Genomic DNA, 25594 nt, shown 5'->3' on the forward strand with positions numbered 1-25594 from the left:
AGCCTTTGGTGGAATAACAATTTTATTTCAGTAAGAAATCAGTAGAGTAAGTTTCTTGAAGACATGATTGCAGCAAAGGGGAGGTCTTGTGTAATAAAGTTGAGAACTGTGACACACAGATGTTAGTAAGCAAGCTTTTATGAAAGGAGCAAAGAATAAGAAAGCCTCCCATGAAATATTCTTGATTGAAAGGATCTGCTTTTCCTTAGAGGCGTGTGAACACCTCTGTATGGACAGAGAAAGCCAGTACAAATATGAAGCCTTCTTGTTTGGGTATCTTGTTTGTTCTGTTGGTTGTGTTTTCTCTAATCCTCAAGCTGCATCAATAGTTGTGTATTTGTGAACATCTGTAAAGTTGACTCTAGCAAAAAATTTAAGAAAGGCGAAGGACATGGCAATGCTACAGAATATCAGAAAAAAATTACGTTCTGTGGTTTCTTAGGTAGCCTGGATTGTTTGATTTGTGTTTTTTTTACAAAGAGGAAACAGTTACTTGTGAAGCTTGAATTAATTCAATTACTTACATTTTTGACATACCATTTTTTCCTTCTTTACTTTTATGAGTAAATAATGAGGCAAGTTGTATGTAACATTGTAAAGATGAACTGTGAATTTGATTGGTTCCATGCTTCCACTTTGGCTGGATAGTGACACCTTTAGATGAATCTGGAGATAAGTTTATAAATTCCCATTTTTGGGTTTGGATTTTGGCTCCTTTTCTGCCCTGAGACCTTATTTTCCAATGTGTATAAAGACTTCTCTCACTGTTTTGCCCAAAATATTTTCTTTCTTAACTCCTACTGTATAGTCACATTCCTCAGAATAAGTCCCTATTTTTTCTGTGCTCACCTACAGTGAGGAAAATGGGATTTTCCAGTTCTGCAATTTAGTAGCAATTCTGAGTTCCATTGGTTTCTGTGCTAAAAATGCAAATTTCTTAGAATATTTGTTGTCTTGAAGGTTCATTTTAATTCAAATATGTGATCATGAACTGAGATTATTGTGCATTAAATTACCACACATTAGCCATGAAAGCCTGCTTCTTATATCATTTTCCTGAGTCATGATTTTTCTTTTGTGCTTTCAAGCATGTAACAAATGCTACCGCAGAACACTTGGTATGATTGCTGCTAAACTGTGTAAGTGCTACTCAGCTCCAGGGGTGAAATAACCAAGGTGTCCAGCTTGCAGTGGGGCTTTCTGCTGGTTCATGCAGACCTTGCCTGGGTCTTTCTATGGGGTGAGAGTCCCCCTCTGACCACTCTGAGGCCTCCAGGGATGTTGTGCTGAAATTGCTTCGTTTCTCCGTGAGGTCACTTGTTAGACTTCTCCCTGCTTAAACACAGTTTGTGCCTTCAGTTTGTCTCAGAGTTGGTGTGTGATGGTCCTTTGAACCGCGACATTTTTCTTATATATAGATAAAAAAAGACTAAATGGGTTCTTTACTTTGTATGCTACAGTCATTTGTCTTGATTTCTTGGGTTTTTTATTCAGTTTCTAGTCTGCAAATAAAAACCTGTCTTAAGTGTCAGTGTGTATTTAAAAATGTTTTTATTTACATTGCCTCTGATGGAAACAATACGCAGCAGCGTCCTTTCGGTATCCTTTTAGCAGAGGATGCCAATAAAGGTTGTTTTACTAGAACAGACTCTTAGTTTTGTTAATTTCCTTCATTATTTGCTGGAGAGAGCCAAGAGGACTCAGGAGGTGAGGCTGCCCCCGCCCAGAGCAGAGCAGGACAGTCCTCTCCCTTGCCCGGCTGGTGATGCTGTGGCTGATGTTCCCAGGACAGGGATGTCCCTCCTGGCTGCCAGGGCACTGCTGGCTTATCATCTTGCCAGACCAGCACCCCCAGATCCCTTCCCCTGCTTCTGCTTTCCAGGATCTCATTCCCCAGTCTGTCAGTACATCCAGGGTTGCTCCATGCCAGGTGCAGAATCCAGCACTTGCCCCAGTTGAAGTTCACGTGGCTGGTGATTGCCCAGCTCTCTCATTTGTGGAAGTCTCTCTGCAGGGCCTCTCTACCCTCAAAGGAGTCAACAGCTCCTCCCAGTGTTGTATCATCTGTGACCCTGCTCAGCATCCCTTCCAGTCCTGCATCCAGGTCATTAACGAAGATATCCATCGCATGATGTTTTTATCCAGCTGTGTGTTGGACGTTTTATCCAGCAGGATACTGAGAGACAGCACTGAAAGCTTTACTGAAATCCAGAATGGTTCTGTGACCTCACTTCCCTTGATCAGCTGGGTGGGTTACCTTGTCAAAGGGTAGCACTGCTTTATAAATTGGCAAAATGCTATTTGTTACCTGATTAAAGAAGATGGAGAGCAGCTTGAGCTGTCTTCCTGTAAGTTGCTTATCATTATTGAACCTGTGAATCTGATACCAAGCATGTGCTAAGTGCTGCTGGAATACAGTGCTGTATTTTTTGTTTGTTTGTTTTCTGGAGAAGTTTGGGTAAAATCAGAGGTGACGACTCTAGGTTGTCTTTTCTGACTTGTTCTCCTTCACTATTCACTATTTGAATATTCAAATAGTAACATGTCTGTAGTTACTTGAGTAGGGAAGTCAAATCTAAGTAATGGTTGCTCTGCAACAATTGTTGTGAAAGCTGTACCTACAGGCAGAAGGCAGCTTCAGAAAGCAAAATATCTTACGAGGTCTGATAATATGTTCTTAGACTTTACATTTGCATGTCATGAAGAAAAAAAGCTGTTTCTCAAAAGGAGATGAGCAACAGCACAACTGAACAAGTGGACAAGGAATTCACCCAGTGCTGCAGAAGGGCGAGGGAGGAAGAGCAGTGTGGAGCTGGTGGCCTGTCTGCTGGGCCAGTCTGATTCTTGCCTTCTCTTTCTTGGGGTTCGTCCTTCTACCTTTTTCTTTAACACTTGCTGTGAAGTTGAAGTCTTGAAGCTGGAAATGGTTTCTCAGAATGATTTGGGAGCACTGTAGCATAGCCAGATCACGATGAAACCTACAGTAACATAAATATTATATTAAGGTTGGTTATTAAGCTGTAGAAAAGGACACAGCAGTTTTTTGAAAACTCTAATTACTTAGGTTATTGCCGAGCTGGAATGAAATTAGTTGTTTTGCCAATAGCCAAAAGATGGAAGATAAGAGTTACAAGTGGTGGTGTAAAACCTGTGTATGCCCACTTTTTTTTTGGTATTAAGACTTTGTTGTCATGTCCACCTGAAATGCATTCAGAATTAGTTTTTTATCCACTCTTTCAAAGTGCCACTGAAAAAGTAGATGTTACGAAAAATCAGTTTTGTCTATGTGAGATACACAGAATAAGCAAAGAGTTAAGAAGTTTTATTTCAACTTTGTAACAGGCATTCTGTTTTATCAGTTCATTATCAGAAATCAGTTCAATCTGTCAGTTTGGTGCTTTATGTGAACTTTTCCAATGGCAACCAGCAAAATTTTTTCCCCTTGTATATAAATCAGTAAATCTGTCAAAGTCTGCCTTCAGCCTGGCTGTTCATCCATATGCCGCAGAACGCTGAAAGAACAGAAATGCAGCTATTTCTTAGACAGAACTATTTTACTGTGCTCTGGAATGCTGGATGTGGAAGCTAATTAGCATTTTTTTGAGATTTCTTTGTAGTTTGTTATTACTCTGCACAAAATTTCACCTGGGTATATGCAAATGAGTTCATATTTATCTTGGTAGGGTGGTACAATGTCTGAATGGCAATGGCTTACAGTAAGAAACAGGATGGGTTCATTTCCTAGCATCTTGCAAAACAGTTTCTCTAAGCAATTTAACCTTTTCTGTGTGAAGCAGTCACTGGGGAACCTTATGTATAATGCTACGTTATAATAGGCTCTTGCACATAAACCAGCTTTAAACATTTTTTCCCCAGTATGCTGCAGAGGTTCGGCAGTTTGTTTTTAAACTGAGCCAAAATAACCATAACAGCTTTTTGTGGGTTTAGAAACCAGATGTCAAGATTCTCAGAAATGTCTTGCTGCCTGAGTGCTGAATTTGAATTTCTACTGGTGGAGATGTGAACTGTGATGGGCTAGTGGGTCAAGTGATTCTCTAAAATTAGTTTGCAGCTATCATATCAGAAATTTATATGATGAAATAATACAGCTTTTTATGGTGATGTAAATTCTAATGAGAACCTACTAGATGCTGATTTTAAGGAGAAAAATTTCAAACTGCCAGAAGAATAAATCTGAATGTATGTGAAAACTTTCCTCCCTCTTAGAGAACTTGCATTTCTCTCTTCTTCTCAGTCCTCTCAATTTGCTGCACTGTAAGTTTTGCCATCGTGTTCAGGAGACTCAGTAATTTCAAGGCATTAGGAAAAATAAATCCGCCAGTGTATACACTCGAATGAATGCATCCTGCAATATGTTACTACTAAAACTACTTACACTTAGAAAAAGTAATTAAATTCCACTGACTAGATTATTTTTTCTCCTCAGAATGGGAAGTGTCCTTTTCACTTCTCTGTCTTTCTTATAATCAAAACAACATATGTTGTAATTGCTGGTTTCTTGATGAATTCACAGTAATAATCATGAACTGTTGGTTGTTGGTTTTGGCTTCATGCAAGAAGATTGGTGTCTTGCATGAGGTATTGCCAAAATACAAGTAAGGATTAGGGTTTTTTGGATAGTGTTTGGTGTATTCAGTGAAGCTGTATTACAGGCAGAATGCAGCTTTAATCCAAGGTTTTTCCATCAGTTACTGGGAAAAAAATTTGACAAACTTTGTCCCAGTAGTAGATGTAGTTTTGAGGAGCTGCTTCTCTCTCTCTGCCGTTTCTCTCTCTATCGCTGTCCCACCAGTGTTTTAATCTTGATTGGTTTGATCTCAGTTCATAGGCTTCTCTCTTGGTGCAAAAAGCAGCAGTTCTTAGCCTTCTCTCTCAGGGCAAGCTTATGGCAGTGACCAACTAAACCAGTACATCCATCTCCTCTAGCACATGAATACTATTTTTTCTTAAAATTGGCCTTGGTTCTTTACATTTTACCTGTTTTTCTGTTTGAATTTATTTGTTTTTTTGTTTTTTTGTTTTTTTGTTTTTTTTCTTTGTGGGTTTGGTTTCTTTTTTTGGTTGGTTTTGATTTTGTTTATTGTTCTCTCTTTTATTTGGTTTTGTGGTTTTTGTTGGTTTTGTTTTTTTGGTTGGTTTTGGTTTTTTTTTTTTGGATAAGCCAAGGCTGCTAATCTGTGTGTAATTTTGGAACCATCAGGTATGATGTCAGCTTTTCCACTTCAGTCTGTTAATTTTTTTCTGAGGAGAAATAAATTGTTGGCAGAGGGCTGCCTGATCCTAGAGGACAAATGGGAAAATCAAGTAACAAGAGCTTCCATGAATGAACACATCTTGTCCTTCAGAAGTATTGTGGTGTAGCTAAGCCATCTGCTGCATGGAATGGAAAAGTTCCGAAGGCAGTGTCTGCAATATGTTGGTTCCAGGCTATGCTTTGTCTTTGCAGGATTTGGTCTTTTTACTTTGTCTTCATGGTCTCATGTGGGGTCTTTCTCCTACACAGGTGTGGACTCATTAAACCTGGACCAGATACTTAATGCCCAGTTCTCAGGGGAATGGGCTGTGATTTGTCTCTGTCAAACTTTGAGTTTCCTCTGGACTCTGGCATTATGCTTTTTTTTCCTTTTTCTTTCTGGGGTGCTGTGGCTGCTTATGCCTAAGTGTAATTTTTCTTGGCACAAGCTGACAGACAAATCTGAGAAATAGTCTGAAAAACTGCTACTTTTGACTCTCTTCCCAGCTAGGAACTGTGCTGATTTTATGAATGGGGGAAAAAGCCTCAGAGTGTGTTATTCCAATCTAGGTGGAGTTTCTGCTTAGGCTGAGTAAGGGTTTAGAAACCTATGAAAGGACTCAGTAAGTCATGTGGAAATATGAATCAATAAACTACCACGTTAGGAAACTCAGATATATTTGATTTCTCCCTAAGAATGTATATTCAAATGTCTTCAAAGTATATAAAAGAGTATTAGTGACTGAGGTCTGCCTGAAATGTGTTCAGAATTGTTTTTATAGCCTCTCCTTCAAGGTGCCACTGAAAAAGTCGATGTTGAAAAAAACCTGTTTTGTGTATGTGAGATAAGTAGAATAAGTGAAGAGTTAAGAAGTTGTATTTCAACTTTTTAAGAGGCATTCTGTTCTCTCAGTTCATTATCAGAAATCAGTTCAATCTGTCAGTTTGGTGCTTCATGTGAACTTTTCCAATGGCAACCAGCAAAATTTTTTCCCCTTGTATATAGATCAGTAAATCTGTCTTGTGGCAGCATGAAAGAGACTTTGGGTTGTTCCAGAGAAGGAGTGAAAAGCTTGCTTTTGTAATTTCAAGTGGTTCGCTCTAGTTGCTGTTTAACAGTAAGTTTTTGTGATAATATTTTGTTATAGTGGAGTTTTTTTGGAACTTGACATGGTTGAGTGGATAAGGTGTAAGGGCAGTGTCAGTTTTCAAATTGCAGTCTCCTGTACTGAGCGGTGCTTGTGGTGAGGTACGAAGGCGAGGCTTTATTGGAGTGTCAGCCATTGCAAGTCAGAATAAATTCCTCAGCATGTAAAATGAAATGTATGAGAGTCATGTTGTCCTCTACAATTAATTACTGAAGTGTGTAACGCTGCTCTGCTGGAGAGTTTTCCCATCTGTTGCAGAGGACAATATGCGCAGAGGAATTCTGAATCAGTGCTGGCCTGAGCAGAATGAAGAGAAAGGGAACTTTTTCTCTTTGAATTCTAATTTTTGGAGTTTTTCAGGTTTTTTTTTTTCCTGCGGTTTATCTTTCTCTAAGTGCTGTACATGTTTTTATGTAACTATTTGCTCAGAGAGAAATTAAGTGTAAGAGAAATTTCTCCGTTCTGTTGTCTCTTGGGAATCACAAGGCTCGGTTGGACCACCTGGAATACTGGGCTTAGTGTAGGTCCAGCTGGGCAGGAGCAGAGTCACTCGTGTGCCAGCACAGAGGAACAAATGGCACCCTGGTGATGGTGGGGTGTGGGGTGGCAGACCACAGCATCACTAAGCTCCTCTGCAGAACTCTGGAGTGTTTTAAGAGAGGTTCTCTATGTCTGCGCCTCACAAATGCAAACAACTCTGTGGTAAGAAGCATTCTATATAATCATTAGGAAGCCTAGCAGTCTCCTGGTTTTTCATATTTTGCATAATGAAATTATTTCGTGGGAAATAAAGATTTTTATAGTAGCTCTTCTGGTAATTTAGCAAGTCTCACTTCGCAGGTAATTTAGTTTCCCCTTTACGGAATAAAATAACTTGCATAGCTTTCTTGGAGTTTTCCTTTACTAATACAATTTTATATATACAAAGGCTATTAATGTAATTGTCATAATTCAAATTATTTCATTTACAGAATAGTTTAGGATTGAGAGGGACCTCTGGAGGTCATCCAGTCCGACATCCCTGCCAAGGCAGGGGCGCCTAGAGAAGGTTACATAGGAATGTGTTCGTGTGGATTTTTCATGTCTCAAGAGGGAGAGACTCCACAACCTCCCTGGGCAGCCTGTTCCAGTGCCCTACCACTCTCAATGTGGAGTTCCTCATGCTGAAGTGAAACTTGTGTTTTATTTTATGGCCATGACTGCTTGTCCTGTCCCTGGGCACCACTGAAAAGGTCTGGCAGTCTAGGATTTGTCTTTTCGGGAGGCCTGCATTCATCACAGCTTTAGAATTTAGCTTTGGATTTGATGCTCAGAAGTTACCAGTGAGAAGGGCTGGATCTGCTATGGAGCTTCAAGATGCTTTTCAAAGAGGAAAGTTTGAGTTGGGTTTATAAATCCGTCTTTTCAGTTATATCTTAGTTTCCTTTGTTTGCTCTGTTCTCAACACTAGTACTGAGTTTGGCTTTGTCTTAGTGCTTTTGGTTGGTCTTTTGTTTTTTTGTCTTGTACTTCAGGTTTTTGTTGCCTTCTTCATTGCAGCACTTCCAGCATTCAGTGTCACGTTAAACAGTGATCACTATATTTCACACGTGGATTTTGTGTAATTTAAATGTGGAGCTGCCTGTCTCAAACCGTTCTTCCTGAAACAATCTGCATTCATATAACACCTGGGAATTTTTGCCATGAATTTTTGGCAGATTGTTTTGCTGAATGTGGAATTTATATTTAAATACCTGTCCCCATAATGAGTTATTGTGTTGTAATCAGTCAGTACTTTTACCATCTTACTGTAATTAGACCCACACTCCCCCCCTCCCCATAGGTTATGCCCTTTTCTTGTCTCAGGTCGTATTGGGTCTTGACTAGTCCTTAGGCTGGTGTAGGTAGTAACGCAAACAATCAAGCGGTAGCTGCTTGGAGAGTAGAAATATACTGCCAACTTGATTTACATTTCTATTTTCAGTCCATTTCAAAATCATAATTGTGTTTTGCTGAATATAAATAATATTTGATGGCCCTTGAAAATACATGCATATCCCCAGACTTCATGAGTTCCAAGTTATAATCTTTTGCCTGTCATTTCCAGTTGATAAATTCTGGACTTCGTTTTTTCTCGCAAATAAATAAACAAAAAAGTAAATGAATAAAAATTTTCCCAACACATACTTTGATTATGGGTATTAGTCATGGTTTTGAATGCTGTTTGTGTTCACAGCAGAATTTTGGGATGTGATAACATCATCTCTGAAGTTAATGTGTCTTCCTGAACAGAACCTTTAGTTGGATCTACTCTCTTGTAGCCTAACTTGTAATGATTTTCTATATATATCATTAATAATTACAAATAATGCAAAAAAATATATCAAGGAAAACAAATAGCAAAAAAATCCAAGTTATGGTGTATTGGTATGAATAAATGCAGTTTTAAAAAAATCCCTGTCAGTGTTCACTACATTTTCTTTGAAAAGAAATGCTGTGTTTCACCTGTAACTTGGTAAGGAAAAGCAATATAGCATTAGAAGTTGTAAAATATTCAGTACATGAGGAAAGTGTTGCCTGACTAGATGAGGTAACTGCTTGGAAGAATAACCAAAAACGTTTTACTTTCAAGACTTTTCAATTAATTGCTTTGACTGTGTTTGCAGGATGCAACAAAGGTGTAAAATACAGGTCTCCTTTAAGTACTTTTCCACAGTTCCTTGGGTCATGTGTATTAAAAGCAGGAGGTTTGTGTTTAATAATGCATTGAGATTTTTTTAGATCATCATTGGTAGTCCCTGAAGCTCTGCAGGCATTTTCAGTCTGCAGGCTTGCCTGTGTCATACACACTGGATTTTGGAAATTAAAGCAGAGCTGTGGCTCAGGTGTGGTGTGACCACTGCTGGAAGGAGCAAAACAGTAAAGGCTGGAGCTAAATTCAGATGCAAGGCAGTTTGTCTCTAAGGTAGCAAGAAAGGGCAAAAAGAGATTTTTATTTCAGTAGGCTTGAACTGGTGTCTCTTGCCTTTAGAAGGAAATTGTACCATTATGCTCCTGGCTGATCTAGAGGGATCTGGAGATCTCGTCTTTGAACCTTGGAATGGAACAACAAAATACTGATTGGGCTGGAGAGGTTTGTGTCTGGTTTAGGCAAGACCGCTGTGGGAAAGTACTCCCAGGTTCTGACTTTCACTTTGCATTTGTTACACAAAACAGGCTAGAGCAAAGAAAAAATGAGGAATAGGAGAATGTCTGTGGTTGTTCTTGTCTGTTTTAAAGCAAGTTCACGTGTTTTAGGCAAGTAATGTGGTCGTGTGACTGTAGGTTAGAAAGCTGTGTAAGTCAGGCTGGATGCAACTGTTAGTGTTTGCAGAGCAGTCCTGGAATTAATGGCAGCAATGAAGAACTTGTATTTCAGAAATGTCAGGAAACCTTTGACACTTGGATTTTATGTTGCTTAAGGAAAAATACTCACTGCTTTGCAGCTGCAAATAAATTAATAGATTTGGTCAAAGACTGCATTTACACTGAACCTTGTGTCAAATGCAGTACTCACAGTGAAACCAGTGGAACAATTTAACCTGTTCTGTGATGGAAATACAACCTAAAGCTACTCAGCAGGTGTCCTTCGTTAAGACCTTGCAAACACTGGAATTCTTTGCCCCATTACATGTGAGGTGTCTTGTGTCTTTCTGTGATTTTGGCATGGTTATGAACTAGTTAGTGTTCATTTCTGGAGCCTGACTGGGTTGTAGAGCCTGTGTTGTGCAGGGATGGTAGAGAAGATACTCAGCAGTGCTGGAAGGCAAAGGTTTCTACTGTCTGCTGATAAAGGCCTGCAGTAGGTGTTTATTTACACTGAAATAGAAGTGATTTTTTTACTTGTATGAGCTAGTATTTTTGCATTACTTAAGCTAGCTTTGTTTTTCAAACGTCCCATTTCTCCTTCTGTTGGTGGTGTCTCCAGTGTAGCGTTGTTTTTCAATACTGTTATCAAATATAGTAAAGGAAAACTAGTTGGAATCATATTCTTTCCAAGGCATTGTAAATATTACAGTAAGCATCACTGGTAATGCATTTCCTTTTAACATCAGTTCTGCAATTAATGCCTTTGTCTCTTTTGTTGTTTAGTGTTCTATAGGAATACCTGGCAACCAGAAGTTGGCAGAACACTTTTGGGGACAACCACCAGATTTGTGAAAGTGATATTGCTGGTCAATAAAGGGCAATAGGCAACAGAGTGTATTTGTAATAGCTTTTCTGAAAGCTGTTGTTGAGAATGTGGGAAAAGTGTCCATTCATTAGAGAGGTAGTGCCATAATTATGTTGGCTTTTTATAAGTACCTAAACTGGCAGCAGCCAGGTCAGAGGAACTTGATCTTGCCAGAAGAAACAATGTGTGATTTTTAAATCCTTGTATGAGTCACTAATCTGTGTTGACTAGAGGGTTTGGGTTTGTTTTGTATTTCATTTTGTTTGGATTTTTTGTTTTATTTCTCCTCTCAATAAATGGTTACAGAACTGTTCATACTAAGAGAATATAAGCCTGAAAAGCATTCATGGTTGCATTTAACTTCTGCTTAGTGTTTGTGCATTCTGTGTCTTGATTTAAAAGGAGCCGTTTGGGGTGGAGAATAGCTGAGGACTGATAGAGCTTATCTAACATGCATGCTGATGAGGAGAAGTGGTCAAACTCAAACTATATGCTGAGCTAGCACAGAAAACAGGAATAGCTGTACAAACCCATTTGTCTCCCAAGAGAGATTTTCTGCGTGACCAGGAGACCAAGGACAGACCTTGAAGATATTATCTGAAAAGACCTGTGAATGCCTAATTGAGTGAAAAAATATTCAATTCAGCAGGGAGTGGGAGCAGGGTGCTTGGGAGCCTTCTGCCGTGCACTATCATCCAGTCAGTTTCCTGTCTCCGGCAAATACATGCTTTTTGTGTACTTGAATATATTTTGTTGTTATTGGACTGCTTCAAAAGTTTTAAACATGGTTTAAAGTCCTGGTGGTCCTGCTGTTGGTGTGTCTGTCTGGTCCCTTTCCTCTGCCTTTCTTCTTGCTCATGTTCTGGTAGTTTTCAAAGCCACTATTCATGCTCAAGTGTGCTTGGAAAAAGGATACTAATCACAGTATGAAGTCACTAAAAGCTATGAAGTTCCTAAAAGTTCCCTAAAACTTTAGGTAGGCTCTGCCTACAAAGGCAGTGGGGACTTTCTGCAAGGAGAGATGTTAAATCCTTGAGATTGAGGGCTGTGTCTGGAGTGTTTTTCCTGGTTAGGCATGGGTGAATCTCCACAGGTGGATGCTGTGGTGAACATGGGACAACCAACCACTGAAGTTTGCTGTTACCTGGAAAACAGAGTAGGAAACACAGTGTGACTGATAATGGCACTTGGAAAGCTACTTGTTTCTATGATTTAGCTGAAATAGTGGAAATAAGATCAAAAGATTTACTTAGGCAAACATTCATTTGAAGTTATTGTCAGAAGGCAGACGCTGGGAAAAGTTTCTGTGCTGAGGGCTGTACCAGCAGTTTCTTTCATCACCAGATTTGAACAGATGCACTTCGGAACAAAGTTTTGATGAAATCTTTTTGTTGCAATGATTGATTGTGCTACTGATATGATGCCAAGGTAGTTAAATCCCAAACATCTGTCAAGGTGTTCAGCTTGAGCTTATTGAAAGTCTCCTACAAGGCAAATGAGGTTATGTATGAGCAGCTTTACACAGATGATGGTGCTTTTATTAAAATACGATATGGAACACCTCAGACTCGCCCTAAGTTTACTGAGCCAAAGAAAAATGAAGATGCACTTTGAACATGAAAAAACTAAGGAATGTGCTATGCCTGTTAATACCTGAGAAGGACTGTGGAGCAACTCTTTTACAGTCAGCAGGCTTGAACTTGCTGGGTCAGTTTTCATTCTTTTTGGAGCTTTGTTTATTTGGTTTAGTTGGGTTTTTTTAGAATAAAAGTCTGGTTCTGAAATGAATAAAGGTTATAGCAACATAATAACTCGAGAGAAATTAACATGTTAGACAGGTCTAAGAGGAGGTCATTGTTTGCCCAAATATTTAGGAGTTGTTACAAAAATTTAGACACATCCATTAGACATGGTATAATATTACTAGAGTAGGTTGAAAATCCTCTCGTGCAGTAAGTTGTGAAGATGTAGTGTGGCAGGATGGTTTGCATTGCTGCAGGACAAATTGCTGGGTGCCAATTCCAAATGCCACGCGATTCCTCTGTGTAAGGCGGGGGCTGTACATCTGGAATTGAATGTAATCGATCAACGCGCCCAGGGAGCTAAATTGGCTATTTTCCTCTTGATAGGTAACAAATCACTAAAAGCACTGCAGGATCAATTTTGTTTGAAGAGATGCTTAGTGTGATGTTTAAATACAAAAATCTAGACAAATCTGAAGCAAACTGCGTAAAAGCATTTAGGAAAAAAAAATTAAAGAGTGATTTGTATATTTCAATATGTATCCTGACAAACTGAATTTGTTTCTAAGTAAATATTTGTTCTTTAAACTTGATGTTGTTGCAATAGCTGAGAATGGAATCTGATTAGCTTAAGGTCAGACTCTGAGATATTAGCTCCTGGAGGAGGCTTTGGGCAAGTGTTTTACAAGTTCAGAGGGGTGGGTTGACCTTGTCTGGCTGCCAGGTGCCCACCCAGCCATTCTCTCACTCCCGTTCACAACAGGCCAGGGAAAGAAAACAGGATGAAAAAGCTCGTGGGTCGGGATAAAGACAGGGAAATCACTCCCCAGTTGCCATCGTGAGCAAAACAGACACAATATGGTTCAGGTTAATTTCTTGCTAATTAAAAATATCCTGCCGTAGGCTGGATGAGTAGGCAACCTTGAAGGTTACCCACTCTTCACTTAGTAGAAGTGGATGCTCCATCACTTCCCTACAGCAAAACCCCTTTCTCTTCTGGGGTCCATGTCCTTTCCTAGAAATCCAGGCTGTGGCTCAGCTGCAGAGCACTCCTGTTCTGCGGAATAGATGTCCGAAAGCTTCAGTAATTTGTATTCAGCATATGCTTATGTGCTTCCCCCAGAAAATATGGATTTGAGCACATACTTTTCCAGATTAGTATGATGAACACTCAAAAATAGAAACTACGTACACTGACTTAATCTATCATGAGTGAAAACCAACAGTATGGCAGTCTCAGATGTTTGGTACTCTAGTTCAGCATAACCGTTTTAAGATTTTCCTTTTTGGAGGTTGGAATTACACCCCGTGTAGAGAACATTGGAAAAATTTATCCTCCTGATCTTTGTTGTCCTGTGAATAATTATCTCACTGGGGTTATTTGTTTTGTTTGTTTTTTTGCTTAAGGTGCTGCTAGCATTTTATTGTGTTAACAAGCTGTTCACCTGTCTTTCTTGCTTGTGTAATGATATTCTATAGATAAACACGGAGCAGCTGGCAAAGCTTTAACCAGCCTGTAGCTTTTTTTCACAGTGCTTTTTTTTTTTTTACGTATCCTCGTGACCAATTACCAATTGTTGTCTTCACCTCTGAGTCCTTTATCTTTTTATGCGTGTGCAACACCAGTTTAAGACTTCATGGCATTGTACAAAATATGACTGTTGAGGGATTTTTTTCCTTTTTTGCTTTAACAGATAGCACTTCAGGTAGTAGATTAAAAGGAAAATACCACAAACTAAGTAAAAAACCCAAAACCAAACTCCCCTCTGCATACAACTATGCACTTGGAACAGCAGTTCCTTTTTCATTTAGTATAAAGAAATATTTTTGCTGCTAAACCTTCTAACACTTAAATGCCAGAATTTTTGACTCACCTGCGTGTTAGAGAATTATTGTTTGTTCTTGCTATTTATCAGCATTTGGAAATTAATGAAAAATCCAAAGTGCCTGTCCAAAGGAAGGATGTGAATACAGTTGGTTACATGTGAGTTGAAAAATAAGCAGATGTAACTACTTGCTGGTATCCCTTTTGAAGACCTTCAGTCTTTGGAATTTGTCGCTTGCCAGTTAAATCTACTACTGCGACTGACTGGTGTAAAAAGTTGTCAATTGACTAAGTTTCTGTTGCTGTATGTTACATTTTCATAATGGGGATAAGTAAACTTTGGACTTTGTGCCTAATTCCCGTCACTTTCGAACAAAATTTTTTTTCCTTCTTAAAATGTTATGTAAGTCTTAGTTAAATTTAATTCGCTAAAAACTAGTTATATGCAACATCATTTGCAAGTTTTGAAAATACTGAGTTGGCTCAGAAGTACCTTTATTTGAAGTTTTTAGGGCCTAATTGTGCCTTTTGCACAGACCACATTGCCAACTGGTTCAAGGGGGTTTTTTCCGATACAGAAGCATCATTTTCTGTACGCTGCAGGTAGCATACCTAGCGTGGAGGTTATAGATAACCTATAGCTTTCATGAGTTCTCATCCTAAAGGAAATGTGCTTTCACTTGGGAAGCCCCTTCTTAGAATTTCTGTGCTATGCAGTAATAGTTCGTATTTGGGACTGTCTGATAATGACAGCACTTATTTTGGGGAATGGAAAGTTTGGGGTTGATCCTGTGCCTCTTTCTTTTCCCTGAAAATATAGTAGGCAGCAACAGATTTAGACTGAGAACAACTGGACCCTCCTTATTAGAGACACGCTACTATTATGATCTGCCTCTGAGGCAGGCTGAGATTCCTGTTAATAAAATCCTTGGGCTGCATTAGAGTGAAAAGACGCTGAGTGACCAGTGTATTTATGAGGCAGATTTATTTTAAAACAATTCAGTTGCTGTGGAAAGTATGTGGGCATTTTGTTTCTCTTCTATAAAAGTATAAAAATATCACAAAATATGTAAGGGAAAGAAAGAAAGAAAGAAAGGATAAGAGTAGATAGTTGAGAGGAAGGATGTCACCACCTGTGGATCCAGTGACGAGGTCTGATCACTGTTTTGCTGTACTAATGGTCACAGACATGATCCATTGGGAGTGGGGGCCCATGAAACAGAGAGTTTGTCAGGTTATATACATTCAAGCTGGCTGGAAATGCCTGGATCCCTTCCCAGGGAGGGGATTCTCCAAGTCTCATGCAACACTATGGGCTCTGTACACTGTTCTGATGGAGAAATCCCAAAAAAGTGAGGGAGTACTTTTGGGTCCTGGGTAATCTTGAGCCCCCTCTATTGCTCCTGTCCACTCCTTGACCACACCTCCATGCTTGTCCACTTTATTTTGTGTGCTCACCGTGCACCTGAATGGGAAAATTAGCTCCAGAAAGGTGTCAACCTCTATTTGCACAACCCCCATTTCCAGACACGTCCTGTTCTAACTTTCTCACTTGAGTGAGAAATGGGTGTTTGAGGCATAGCAATGCATTAACTCCTTACTGTCCAGGCTTCTAATACCACAGGGGGAATAAAGGAAGCTGTGTAGATGCAAGACAGTTCCACTGATGTGAACGTGACGGACTCTCTAAAACCTTTCACTTCAGCTGTTAGAGCTGTAGCAGAGTAGGAATGGTTGAGCAGGCAGTTCATGTTTAACCTTCCTGGTTAAGGAAGGGTGGTGTCATTTGGACCCTGCAGCAGTTGAAGGTATTGCACATGGACTGTCACCAAGTATTGGCCTGTGGTTGTGAAAGCATTTCATACAATGTGTAATAAAATACATGTATTTGTCTAAAATGCACGTTCTCCCAAGTGCTCCTTGAAAAGTTATCCCAATGGATGTAGGATTACTTTGTTCCCATGTCAAGAGGCAGTCTGGATTTACCATCAGCAAAGGCATGTAATTATTGCTTTTCTGTATAGTTTCTTTCCTAGGAATCAAGTCAGGGTTCCTGAGTGTGTGGCAAAACACCAAATGCTTCGTGCTGGAAGAGTGCCAGTGAACAATGGGAGATCTGGAGCCTTTCAAGTCTATGGACTTTATTTTAAGCAGTGCTGTGTTTTAGCTGTTCTGAGGACATTAGATGAGTAATTCCAAAACGATGGATATTATTTTCCAGAGGACAGCTGGCAGGCTCCAGAGGATCTTGCTATCCCTAGCTGGGATCTTGCTCATTTGCATGGTTCCCTTGCTTCTGTCTGTTCTTTGGCTGATTTGGGATCGTCATGTTTTTTTTTTGTGGTGGTGGTGGCGGCTGCATTCCTGTTGCGATCTCAGTAGAAAAAAAAAGCCTGAAAAAAAAATCTGTATTTTTCTACAAAGGATCATGGAAACCTGGGGGGGAAAATTCCCTTTAATGTTCAAATTATGGGCTGCTGTCAGTTCTAAGATGACGCACATTTTATGTTACTCAAAAAGAGGTGGTATTGATACTTGAAAGCTGCTGTTAAAAATCATGCAAAAAGTGCTTGCAATTTTCTTTCAAAAAGAGGACATGTCAGTAAGAACCACCCTCGTTTCTGTAAATGTGATTTTCAAAGTGACTCTTAGATTCCAGAATTACTGTGGGGTTTGAGATTGGTCTGTTGGCACCCTGGCATCTTTTTGGTAGTTTATTTTTTGGTCTCTCTCTCATGTTGGGAAGTCTGTGCTAGAATTTTTCCTCTCTGTTAGTTGTCACTCTTTTTTAGGGACAGTTTCTGGTTTTGGTGTACCAGCTTGTGTACAAGATGTGAGAACAGCATCTTTTCCTCTGATAACAGGCAATAAATGATTCTACAGACCTGTTATTTATCTAATAACCTCTAGCTAAAAGATCTCTTCATTTAAGATGTTTTTAACGTTCTCTTCTAGTCCATTTAAATCCTTTTTGAAAAATCATGATCAGAATTCATTATGCAATAAACTGAACTAACCTAGTCCTAGTCACTGTTCATTGGTCAGACTTGACGGGTAAAGCCAGAATGTAACCAATTCAATAATTAATGCAACCTTTTCATATGGACAGTTTTATCCTGGCTTTGTGGATGACAAGCAGGCATCTTCTGCTTTTGGTATCTGGCCTGTTGAGTGGAACAAAAAATTAAAAATCATTAAAATAAATACTCAGTGCGTGATCCTTCATGAAATAAAAGAATGGTGTGTTATTATATAACATGGCTAAATGTGTGTTGTTTTATTTGGTTGGAGTTTTTTTTTCTTTATTGGTGGTGTGCTGATTCCTGTCTTGGTACTGCCTGGAATGGTAATTTGTGTATAGCAGGCAAATGGGGATAGCAAGTGTAGTGATGGTTTCAAATCTGTGGAGAATGTTCTCCAGTGGTGTGTGGTATGTTGTGCTGGCAATAAAAAGACTCAGGATAACATGGGCCATTTGATGGGCTGAATATGTGGAATATGAAGAGGCATTAGGGACAAGGAATGCGAGGTGTACTTGTAGAATGAGACTCCTGCTGCCTGGAGTGTTCATTCTCAACAGGGTGTTGGGATAGTAACAGCAGTATCACCACATAGGAAAAACTTCCTGTGCAACCAAACAAAAATTTTCCACAGAAATCCCAAACCCATAAGTGCATCCTGCAGTGGTGATATGGTCAAAGGGGTTGATGTTTCAGTGAATACAGAAATAGGCCGATAGAACTAGTGCAATACTTGTTGCTGTAGTGGAATAAGGCAAAATGAGCAGCGTCGCTGAAGTCCAGCAAATCAAAACAAGAATTTCAATGCATTAATTTGTTGTTCAATGGGATGATTTCCCGAAACAACCTACCAGGATAAGTGGTAGGTTCTCCATGAGATGTTTTCAAATTAAGTCTTTCTATTAATTTTAGTACATAAAGATGGGAATTGCTAATTCTTATTCTGCCAAAGAATAGTAAGGAATTTTGATTTATTATTTGAACCATATTTTGCATGAACTGAAAATAGAAATTGGCATTGAAAATGGCACCATCCCTAATTTTCTGTTACCTACTGCAGTAAATTGAATTTGTAAACTTGTGTTTTATTTGCTGTAAGTGGCCCCCTGTGAAGAGATGTAGAGTTTCATGCAGCTTCAGCTTACCGGGGACCACAAATGATTGGCACAATTAATCAAAGATCACACTACTAATCCACACCAAACATAACACAGTTGAGAGAACTCAATTAAAACTTTTGTTCCTCCAGTTGAAAAAATCAGCCACGTGGGAGCTAAGTGTCTCAGGCATACTTGTCTTGCTTGAGACCAGTCTTAAAAAATTGCCTATTTTGCTTCTGCAGTGCAATTTAGATGCTTAAAAATCAGCAGTCATGCTTTGTCGCAATTCCATACACAGACTCCTACATCTTTGTTTATTAACTTTATCTAGAAGGTTTTAATGGTTGTGGATAAATGCTGAAGGAAAACATAAAAATCAGAAATAATAAAAATCATTGGGTAGGGAATGCTTAAAGAAAAACTTTACTAAGCTTGACTATAAATACAGAAATTTAGAAATAGACAACATAAAATTTAGTAGTTCAATTACATGCTCTCCTACTTATTATCATTAATTTTGAATTTTGTTTCCCTCACCATATATCACAAGCTTTATCCTTCTCCCTGGGCACCTTTATATCAAGGCTATTGCGAAGACGTTTTTCAAGAGTGTAGATTTTTGACAGCTTACACTTAAGATGTTGAAACCAGAACTCCTAGCTGTTAATGTTTTAAAAAATCCTTTTATGGTGTAAACCTTTCCTATTAATATTTCTCAATGTTTTTGAGGAGGCATTCCTTTAGTAGTTTGGTCTTTTTTATTATAGTTGCTGCATTGTTTTAATTGGCCAAAAATCTATTGTGATGATTCTATTCTTTGCTACCTGAAAGACTTGTGACATAGTTTTCTCTCTGTAATGCCATGTTTAGCAATGTTATTATTAGTGTTGTAATGTGTTTACACTGTTTGCCCTTGTAGGTTCAGTGCCTTTCTTTTCTGTGGCTTCATTCTTGTGATGCTCAAAGGGAGGATTCTGACCAGACCATGCTGTAAAGGTTACCATGGTGCTTGATAGATTATTCCATTGCTTGATAGGTTTGGGGCTATAGTTTGTTTGTTTTAACTAGGAAAGCAACTTTGTCTTGTTCTGCCTAGAGCTGCAGTCTGCTTCTGTTTAATAAACAAACCTTCTGATTCAGTTGTTTGCTCCTACAGATAATTATGCTACAAGAAGTGAGAATGCCAGGGTGGTTTGGGAGATAATGGTAGCTGAGTAATGTCTCAGATTTATTATGTGAGATGTTTTTTGAGAGGGTTTTTTTTTTTTCTTCAAAGTATAAAAAATTTTTAACTGTGTGTAAATCTCAATATCAAACTTTTCCATGCTGCCATACTGCTTATCTGGCTTATATGTTCAAAAGAATCACAGTAAATACAACTAGCTGAAGTTGTTTTAGTTTTGGGGGTTTGGTCTAGTTTGGTTTTTTTTTTTTAAAGTAATGTAATATTGTCCATGTCTCCAATACAGAGAACAGACCCACAGCTCCTTGCTCAGTTCTACTATGCTGATGAGGAACTAAATCAAGTAGCAGCTGAACTGGACAGTTTGGATGGAAGAAAAGACCCTCAGAGATGTACACTGCTGGTCAACCAGTTTCGCTCCTGTCAGGTAATCAAAGTGGCAACTTCCTGCTTTCACTGGGATTTGTTTGTACATTTAATGTATTCCATTTATATTTTTGTATTAGTTAGTTTTTATTGTCAGAGCTTTTTAAAATAAACTTTTGTTAGATACATGCCTTCCTTTACTTTAAAGAGTATGTTCTTGAAAATACTATCCATAAACTGAATTTCCTACATCACATTTAAGAGTGTTGATGTTCTCCCTGGATAAGAGTACACATTATCAACTTTGTTTCCTTTTTATAAAACAAGCACACAGAGCTTACAGGACGTGAGAAATACTTCATAATTTCAAGCAGCAAAAAATAGCCATGTCATTTGTGGCTGCTCATGAGGCTTTCATGCCTCATGAATCTCCTGGGTTTTCATTAGTAAATGAAGTACATTCAGAGGGTTATGTGACGTTTAGCCAATTCAAATTTTTAGAGGTGGAAAGAAACTACTTTTGTTGTACTCTTCGTATATTATGAGTGCTTTGAGATTTCCTCTTCCAATCACACCCAGGAAAAACAATTGAAACTGAAGTAGGTTCAAGTCTAAAATACATGATGTTCAGGTGGTATGAGGATTTCTGTGTAAAAAGTGAATGTTTGCTGTCACCTCAGGACAATTTTAAGTGGAAGGACCATAGTAATAAACATACATTTACATCTTCACCAGGTAAAATATGATATAGTTAAACGTAAAGAATGTCTTCTAATTCACCCTTGCTAAAATTTCTTCCTGTTACTCCTAGTAAAATGTACTAAACTTCATTATGTGGAAAAATTTCATCACTAATCAAGTTAAAATGAGTTTCAAGAAAAGTGCCTTGATCATTGTAGGAAACGTTCATATTAGGTTAGCTGAGCCTGTTGAAAAGAAAAACAGTCAGGTGCTCTGTGTTTGCTTGCAAGAAAACTAAATTTTAAAAGTGCAGCTTTTTGAAGAGTGCGTACAGAGAAAGAGTAGACAGTGAATGTATTGTTCTGTCAGAAACAGTTTTAATACTTCCGTTGACTTTGAATATCTTCACAATTTCCTACTGTATTGTTCCTGGAGAAAAATGTGAGTTTAAGGGATTACCAAACTGGAAGCTATAAGTTTATTAACAATTAAAAATGCAGTGACTTGGGTGAAAAAGAACCATAGATGTGAAAGTTGTCTTCAGAGGAAGACTTCAGTCTTCTGTGTGACAGATCTGCTGGATCTAAGCCACACTTCACAAATATTTGTCTGACTTCTACAAAGCCTCCAGTAGTGGATGTTCCGCAAATGTTCTAGTCAAATTCTTTCCAGACTGGCAGGAAAGGTTTTCTGATTTTTAGGGTGGATTAACAGTATCATTGTGCAAGACAAATCTCCTTGGTTGTTTTATCCTTGGCAGTGACAATTTATTCCCTGTTTCCCTGCAGGCACACAGGTTTTCTGATGTGTTTCCTGTAGTATAGGGAGACCAGGAGAGGTGTTCTATTCAAAAAATAGTTTCTCTGAATGCTTCACCTGTAGGAGTGCAGGAAATGCAGACTGTGATTGCTCCTTGGTCAGTTTGCTTGGCTTGTTCTATAGTGATTCACTGCCTTGTGACTCCTAATATCTTCTGATGCCTGGTAATTTTATTTGTCAAACAGATTGCAGTTGCTAAAACAATCTGTTGCTAGAACCGAAAGAAAAGATGGAGGGTTTTTTTTATGTAGCTATTTTTGTAGTTTATAGTTTTAGAAGTTCTGCTGAATAGGTCAGATCATTGTCGGATGTCATGTCAAAAATGGCTTTGCTTATTTAGGTCTTACATTATTTTTGTAGCACTTTGTGTAAATGCAGTGTTTTTTGGTTTCCTTTAAGAATTTGTCCTCTAATTTCCAAACAGGAGAAGGAACAGTGTTTTAGTAGGGATGCAAAGTGTAGGTATTTGCTGACCAAGTATCACACGGTAGGAGGAAAAATTGGTTTTAGCCTAAGGTGTGGTGGGGTTTGAGAATGATGGAGAGCCAACAGCCAGCCCTGGGCTCAGAAAGTTGTGATGGAAGGTTGTGCTTGTGAAAGTAAGGTAGCAGCTGCATTGTGCAATACCTCTGGTATCTGCAAAAACAGTCCTGCAATTCGGAGACCTTTGAGAAATGTGCACTTTCTGACTTTTCATGCGATGCTTTTGAAAAGTATCTTGTGACCAAAGAACATAGTTTACCAGTCTCTCAGTCTTTGCATGATTTTTTTGTCCTATTTTGTGCTAGTTTTTCCATGGAAACCTTAATTTTAAGATTTCTAGATTATTCCCAGTTTTTATCTCCATGACATTTACAGAGGCATACCATTTCTGTCAGATTTTAGTGTTTTCTAGGGACAAAGGTTTCTAAAATTCCGTGTCCTTCTATGTTGGGATCTGTTTTTTAAATTAATTGTTCGTGAGTTGCTTATTTTCAGATCATTCACTGATAGTGTCTGTTTGATTAATAGATGATGTTTTTGAATTTTATTTTTATCAGCTAGAGAAAGGAAATGCCTTTAAATTAGTGTGGGGTTTTTTTTAATGCTAACAAGTCTTACAAACTGTGATTCTTCTTGGAGAGAGGTGGAGTGTTATGTAGGATCTTAACCATATCTGAAGAGCCAGGCTTTAAATCCTTGTGTCTGCTTTGAACTTATGATAGTTTTGTTAAAGATCTCCAAGTCTATTGTAGTGTGTGAACAGACTCAGACAACCCAGGTCTCTGCCTAAATGATGTAATACTTCATAGTGGACATAAATAAAGTTTTCTATCATAACAAAACTGGCAGTATTAGTCAAGGCAAGTTGAAGGTCTGGTGCATTGTGGTGTTCCTGTGGATGTGCAGAGAACTTCAGTCTTCAAGACTGTTGATGCTTCCTTTGTAAAGAGCTGCAACTCTGAGTGTTGTCTTCTGCTTTGTCATGATACTATCTGCTGATAAGAATCACAGTTTTTACAGTAAATTAACTTTTCAAAATTTCTGAACATCTTGTGGCTTGGTTTTCAAATGCTGTGGGTTGACTGTACAGCAGGATGCTGACTAGCATAATCCATGAGTAAGAGTGGTGAGATGAGTCAGATAATGGTTTTCAAAGCTTTTCATTCTCACAGTAATGTGATGTAACACTGTTTTCCAGTTAAGGTAGCCTATTATAAAAATGCCATCCCTCATTTTGCTTTGCTGTTTGCATGCCTGTGGTAAAATATTGTGAGAAGATAACATATCTATCAATGCAGTGTTTTGCATTTATTGTGTGATTAATGCCTATTCAACAGAATAAAACACTTCTCTACTGGTTTCTGTTAAGGTTAGCAATACCAAAAGTGTGCTGAGATGCATGATGAAAAGCTGTGTAAGTTTTCCTTAAATGAGCCAAAAGATAGGTAGGATGTCAAACTTTGGTTTATTGAACTTGATTGATGATTCTAGAAGGAAATCTCTTTTTTTTTTTTCCTTAAGAAAAACATCTCTGCATTAGTGAATCTTCAGTAACATGCAGTGCTCATTCATCAGAGTTTTTCTTTTCTGCAACACAAATCATTGCAGTGTTTTTAAATTAGTGATATAACAAGGTGTCCTTTCCTGTGCTACTCACCACATCACACAGTATTGAATTTCACAAGAAGTGATGGTAACTCATGTACAGTTTTGAATTATTCACTCACGCATTCACTATCATTCTCTAAATTAATTTGCTTTGATAGTTGCTGTTTTCACATTGATTAATATTTTGTTAGTTGACTTGGTAAACTGGTTTAAAGCAATTTCTTGGCTATTTAAATGGAGTTATGTTCATTGTTAAATATTACAAAACTGCATTTGTTTTATTTAAGAGTAAAGAGTAAAAAACCCCTTTGTTTCTACATCAGAGATTTGTTAGGACTTCACCGGCAACAAACCTGTGCGTAAGTACTTCACATTGTGAAAATGTTTTCAGTATCACGGTCCTTGCTTGCTGCTTCAGTACACTGAGTATTATTTCTCTGTGTACAGTAGTGAGGTCTCAGAATAGCACATGAGTCAGTTCCAGCCTGGTTTTATCAGCATTATTCCTGCAGGTTGTATCTCAGCAGTGTGTTGCTTGATAAGCTGAAGTGCACAAGGAAGGAATTTGCCTCATCAGGGCACTGACCCGAAGCAAACCGTAGACTTTCCCAGCTGTGCTGTCCGTTTGCACTGGTCCAGAGAATAGTAAAACAGGGAATTTATAATATTTGTGGGACATGATTGTTTCTGGCTCGCTGGTAGGAGTGATGGACACTGCATTGACTGGCAGTACATTACACTGGTTCTTCACTCCTTTCCTGCTATTTGCCTTCTTGGGAAGCACCTCCTCAATTACTGCAGTTGGCAGCCCAGCATTTCCAGGTCAGCTTTAGCAGTTCAGTTTGCTGTAACATCAGGCTTTAAAATGTCACCTTCAGTGGACTGCCTCCTATATAGGTCACTCCTTCATATAGTGATGAGAAGCGCCTGTGAACCTGAGCTTTGTAATCCACTGTAGCATATGTAAATGTTGCTGAGGAGTTAGGGACCTTAGAGAAGGGTGATCACATTTCAGTGTTGTGTTTTATCACTTGTCTGTCTCAGTTTCTGTAGCAATACAAAATATGTGGTGAATTTTATCAAAAATGCTGTGTTTCAACCGTACTTACTGCCATATTTCTTCAAGCTCAATTTAACAACTGAAAGCATCACTATGAAATAAGTTGAGATACAAGTGTGAGTGGAACCAAAGCTTTACCCTCACTGTAAAGGAATATGTGTTACAGGCTGAAGGAGCTTACTCTGGGGTGTGGAAAGATGGTATGAATTCAATATGCCAAACAAGGAGTAAAGGAACAATGCTGCTGGGAGCATACTCGGGGAATCTGCTTTGTCACATGCTAAAATCACAGCCATAGGATAGTTTGGGTTGGAAGAAACCTTAAATATCAACCAGTTCCAACCCCCTGCAGTGGGTGAGGACACCTTTCACTGGATTTCCAACATGGAGCAGGACCTTCCACTTGGACTAGTTGAATCAAAGCTTTAATGCAAAAATATGTGCTCTTTATTTTTGAAATATGTTTTTTGCGTATCTTAAAAGCTGAAGAATATTCTTTGCTTTTTGAAGAGAGAGATGGATAAGACGAGGCTAGAAGGGGGGAAGCTCTTTGATACTGTGTAATGTCTGACTGAAGCAGTGATAATGTTTGATAATGGGTTACTTTAGGAGATGGTTACCAACTTCAGCCTGATAGGGGTTTGCAGTCCAATTGTCTTTCACATCATCTTACACCATGTATATGGGCAGATTTCTGTGTTGGTTTTTTATTTAAGTAAGAAAACCCGGCAAGACACCAACAACAGTAACACGAAAAAACCAAACAAAACAGAAAACCACAAACAACTGAAACAAAACCAAAGAAATGAAAACAACCAGCAAAATATAACTCCAAACAAACAAAATTTTCAACACAACACCATCACACAGAACTCTGAAGCTGTTGCAGTGTTTGCAAATTGCTTAGTAACATTTCCAGAGTGGAAGAGAAACATGACTGAGCTGAGTGAATTGTCATAGAGCATGCATTGATTTCTCTGTAGTGGGAAATGGAAAGGCTCAAATGTGCGACATTTGAGTTTTCTTATTATATATATTTAAAAATAAATAAAAGTTGATGTAGCATGAAATGACAACACAGGTGGTAATCAATAATGTACAAGGGTGAAACTG

At 38.6% G+C, this 25594-nt stretch overlaps 1 protein-coding gene across 5 annotated transcripts in view; it reads left to right on the forward strand.

Annotated features, from left to right (window-relative positions):
- ZFYVE28 (zinc finger FYVE-type containing 28) overlaps positions 1–25594 on the forward strand; it is a 148519-nt gene that overhangs the window by 45947 nt on the left and 76978 nt on the right. For all 5 annotated transcript variants that reach the window (XM_066185280.1, XM_066185281.1, XM_066185282.1 and 2 more), the window contains exon 2: positions 19751–19891. In XM_066185280.1, coding sequence (XP_066041377.1) covers positions 19751–19891 — 141 coding nt within the window. The remainder of the gene's footprint in view (positions 1–19750; positions 19892–25594) is intronic.

Source organism: Chamaea fasciata, unplaced genomic scaffold (genome assembly GCF_029207755.1).
Source record: "Chamaea fasciata isolate MVZ Bird 193981 ecotype frontalis unplaced genomic scaffold, bChaFas1.0.hap1 SCAF_6, whole genome shotgun sequence".
In the NCBI taxonomy this organism is placed as follows: Eukaryota; Metazoa; Chordata; class Aves; order Passeriformes; family Sylviidae; genus Chamaea; species Chamaea fasciata.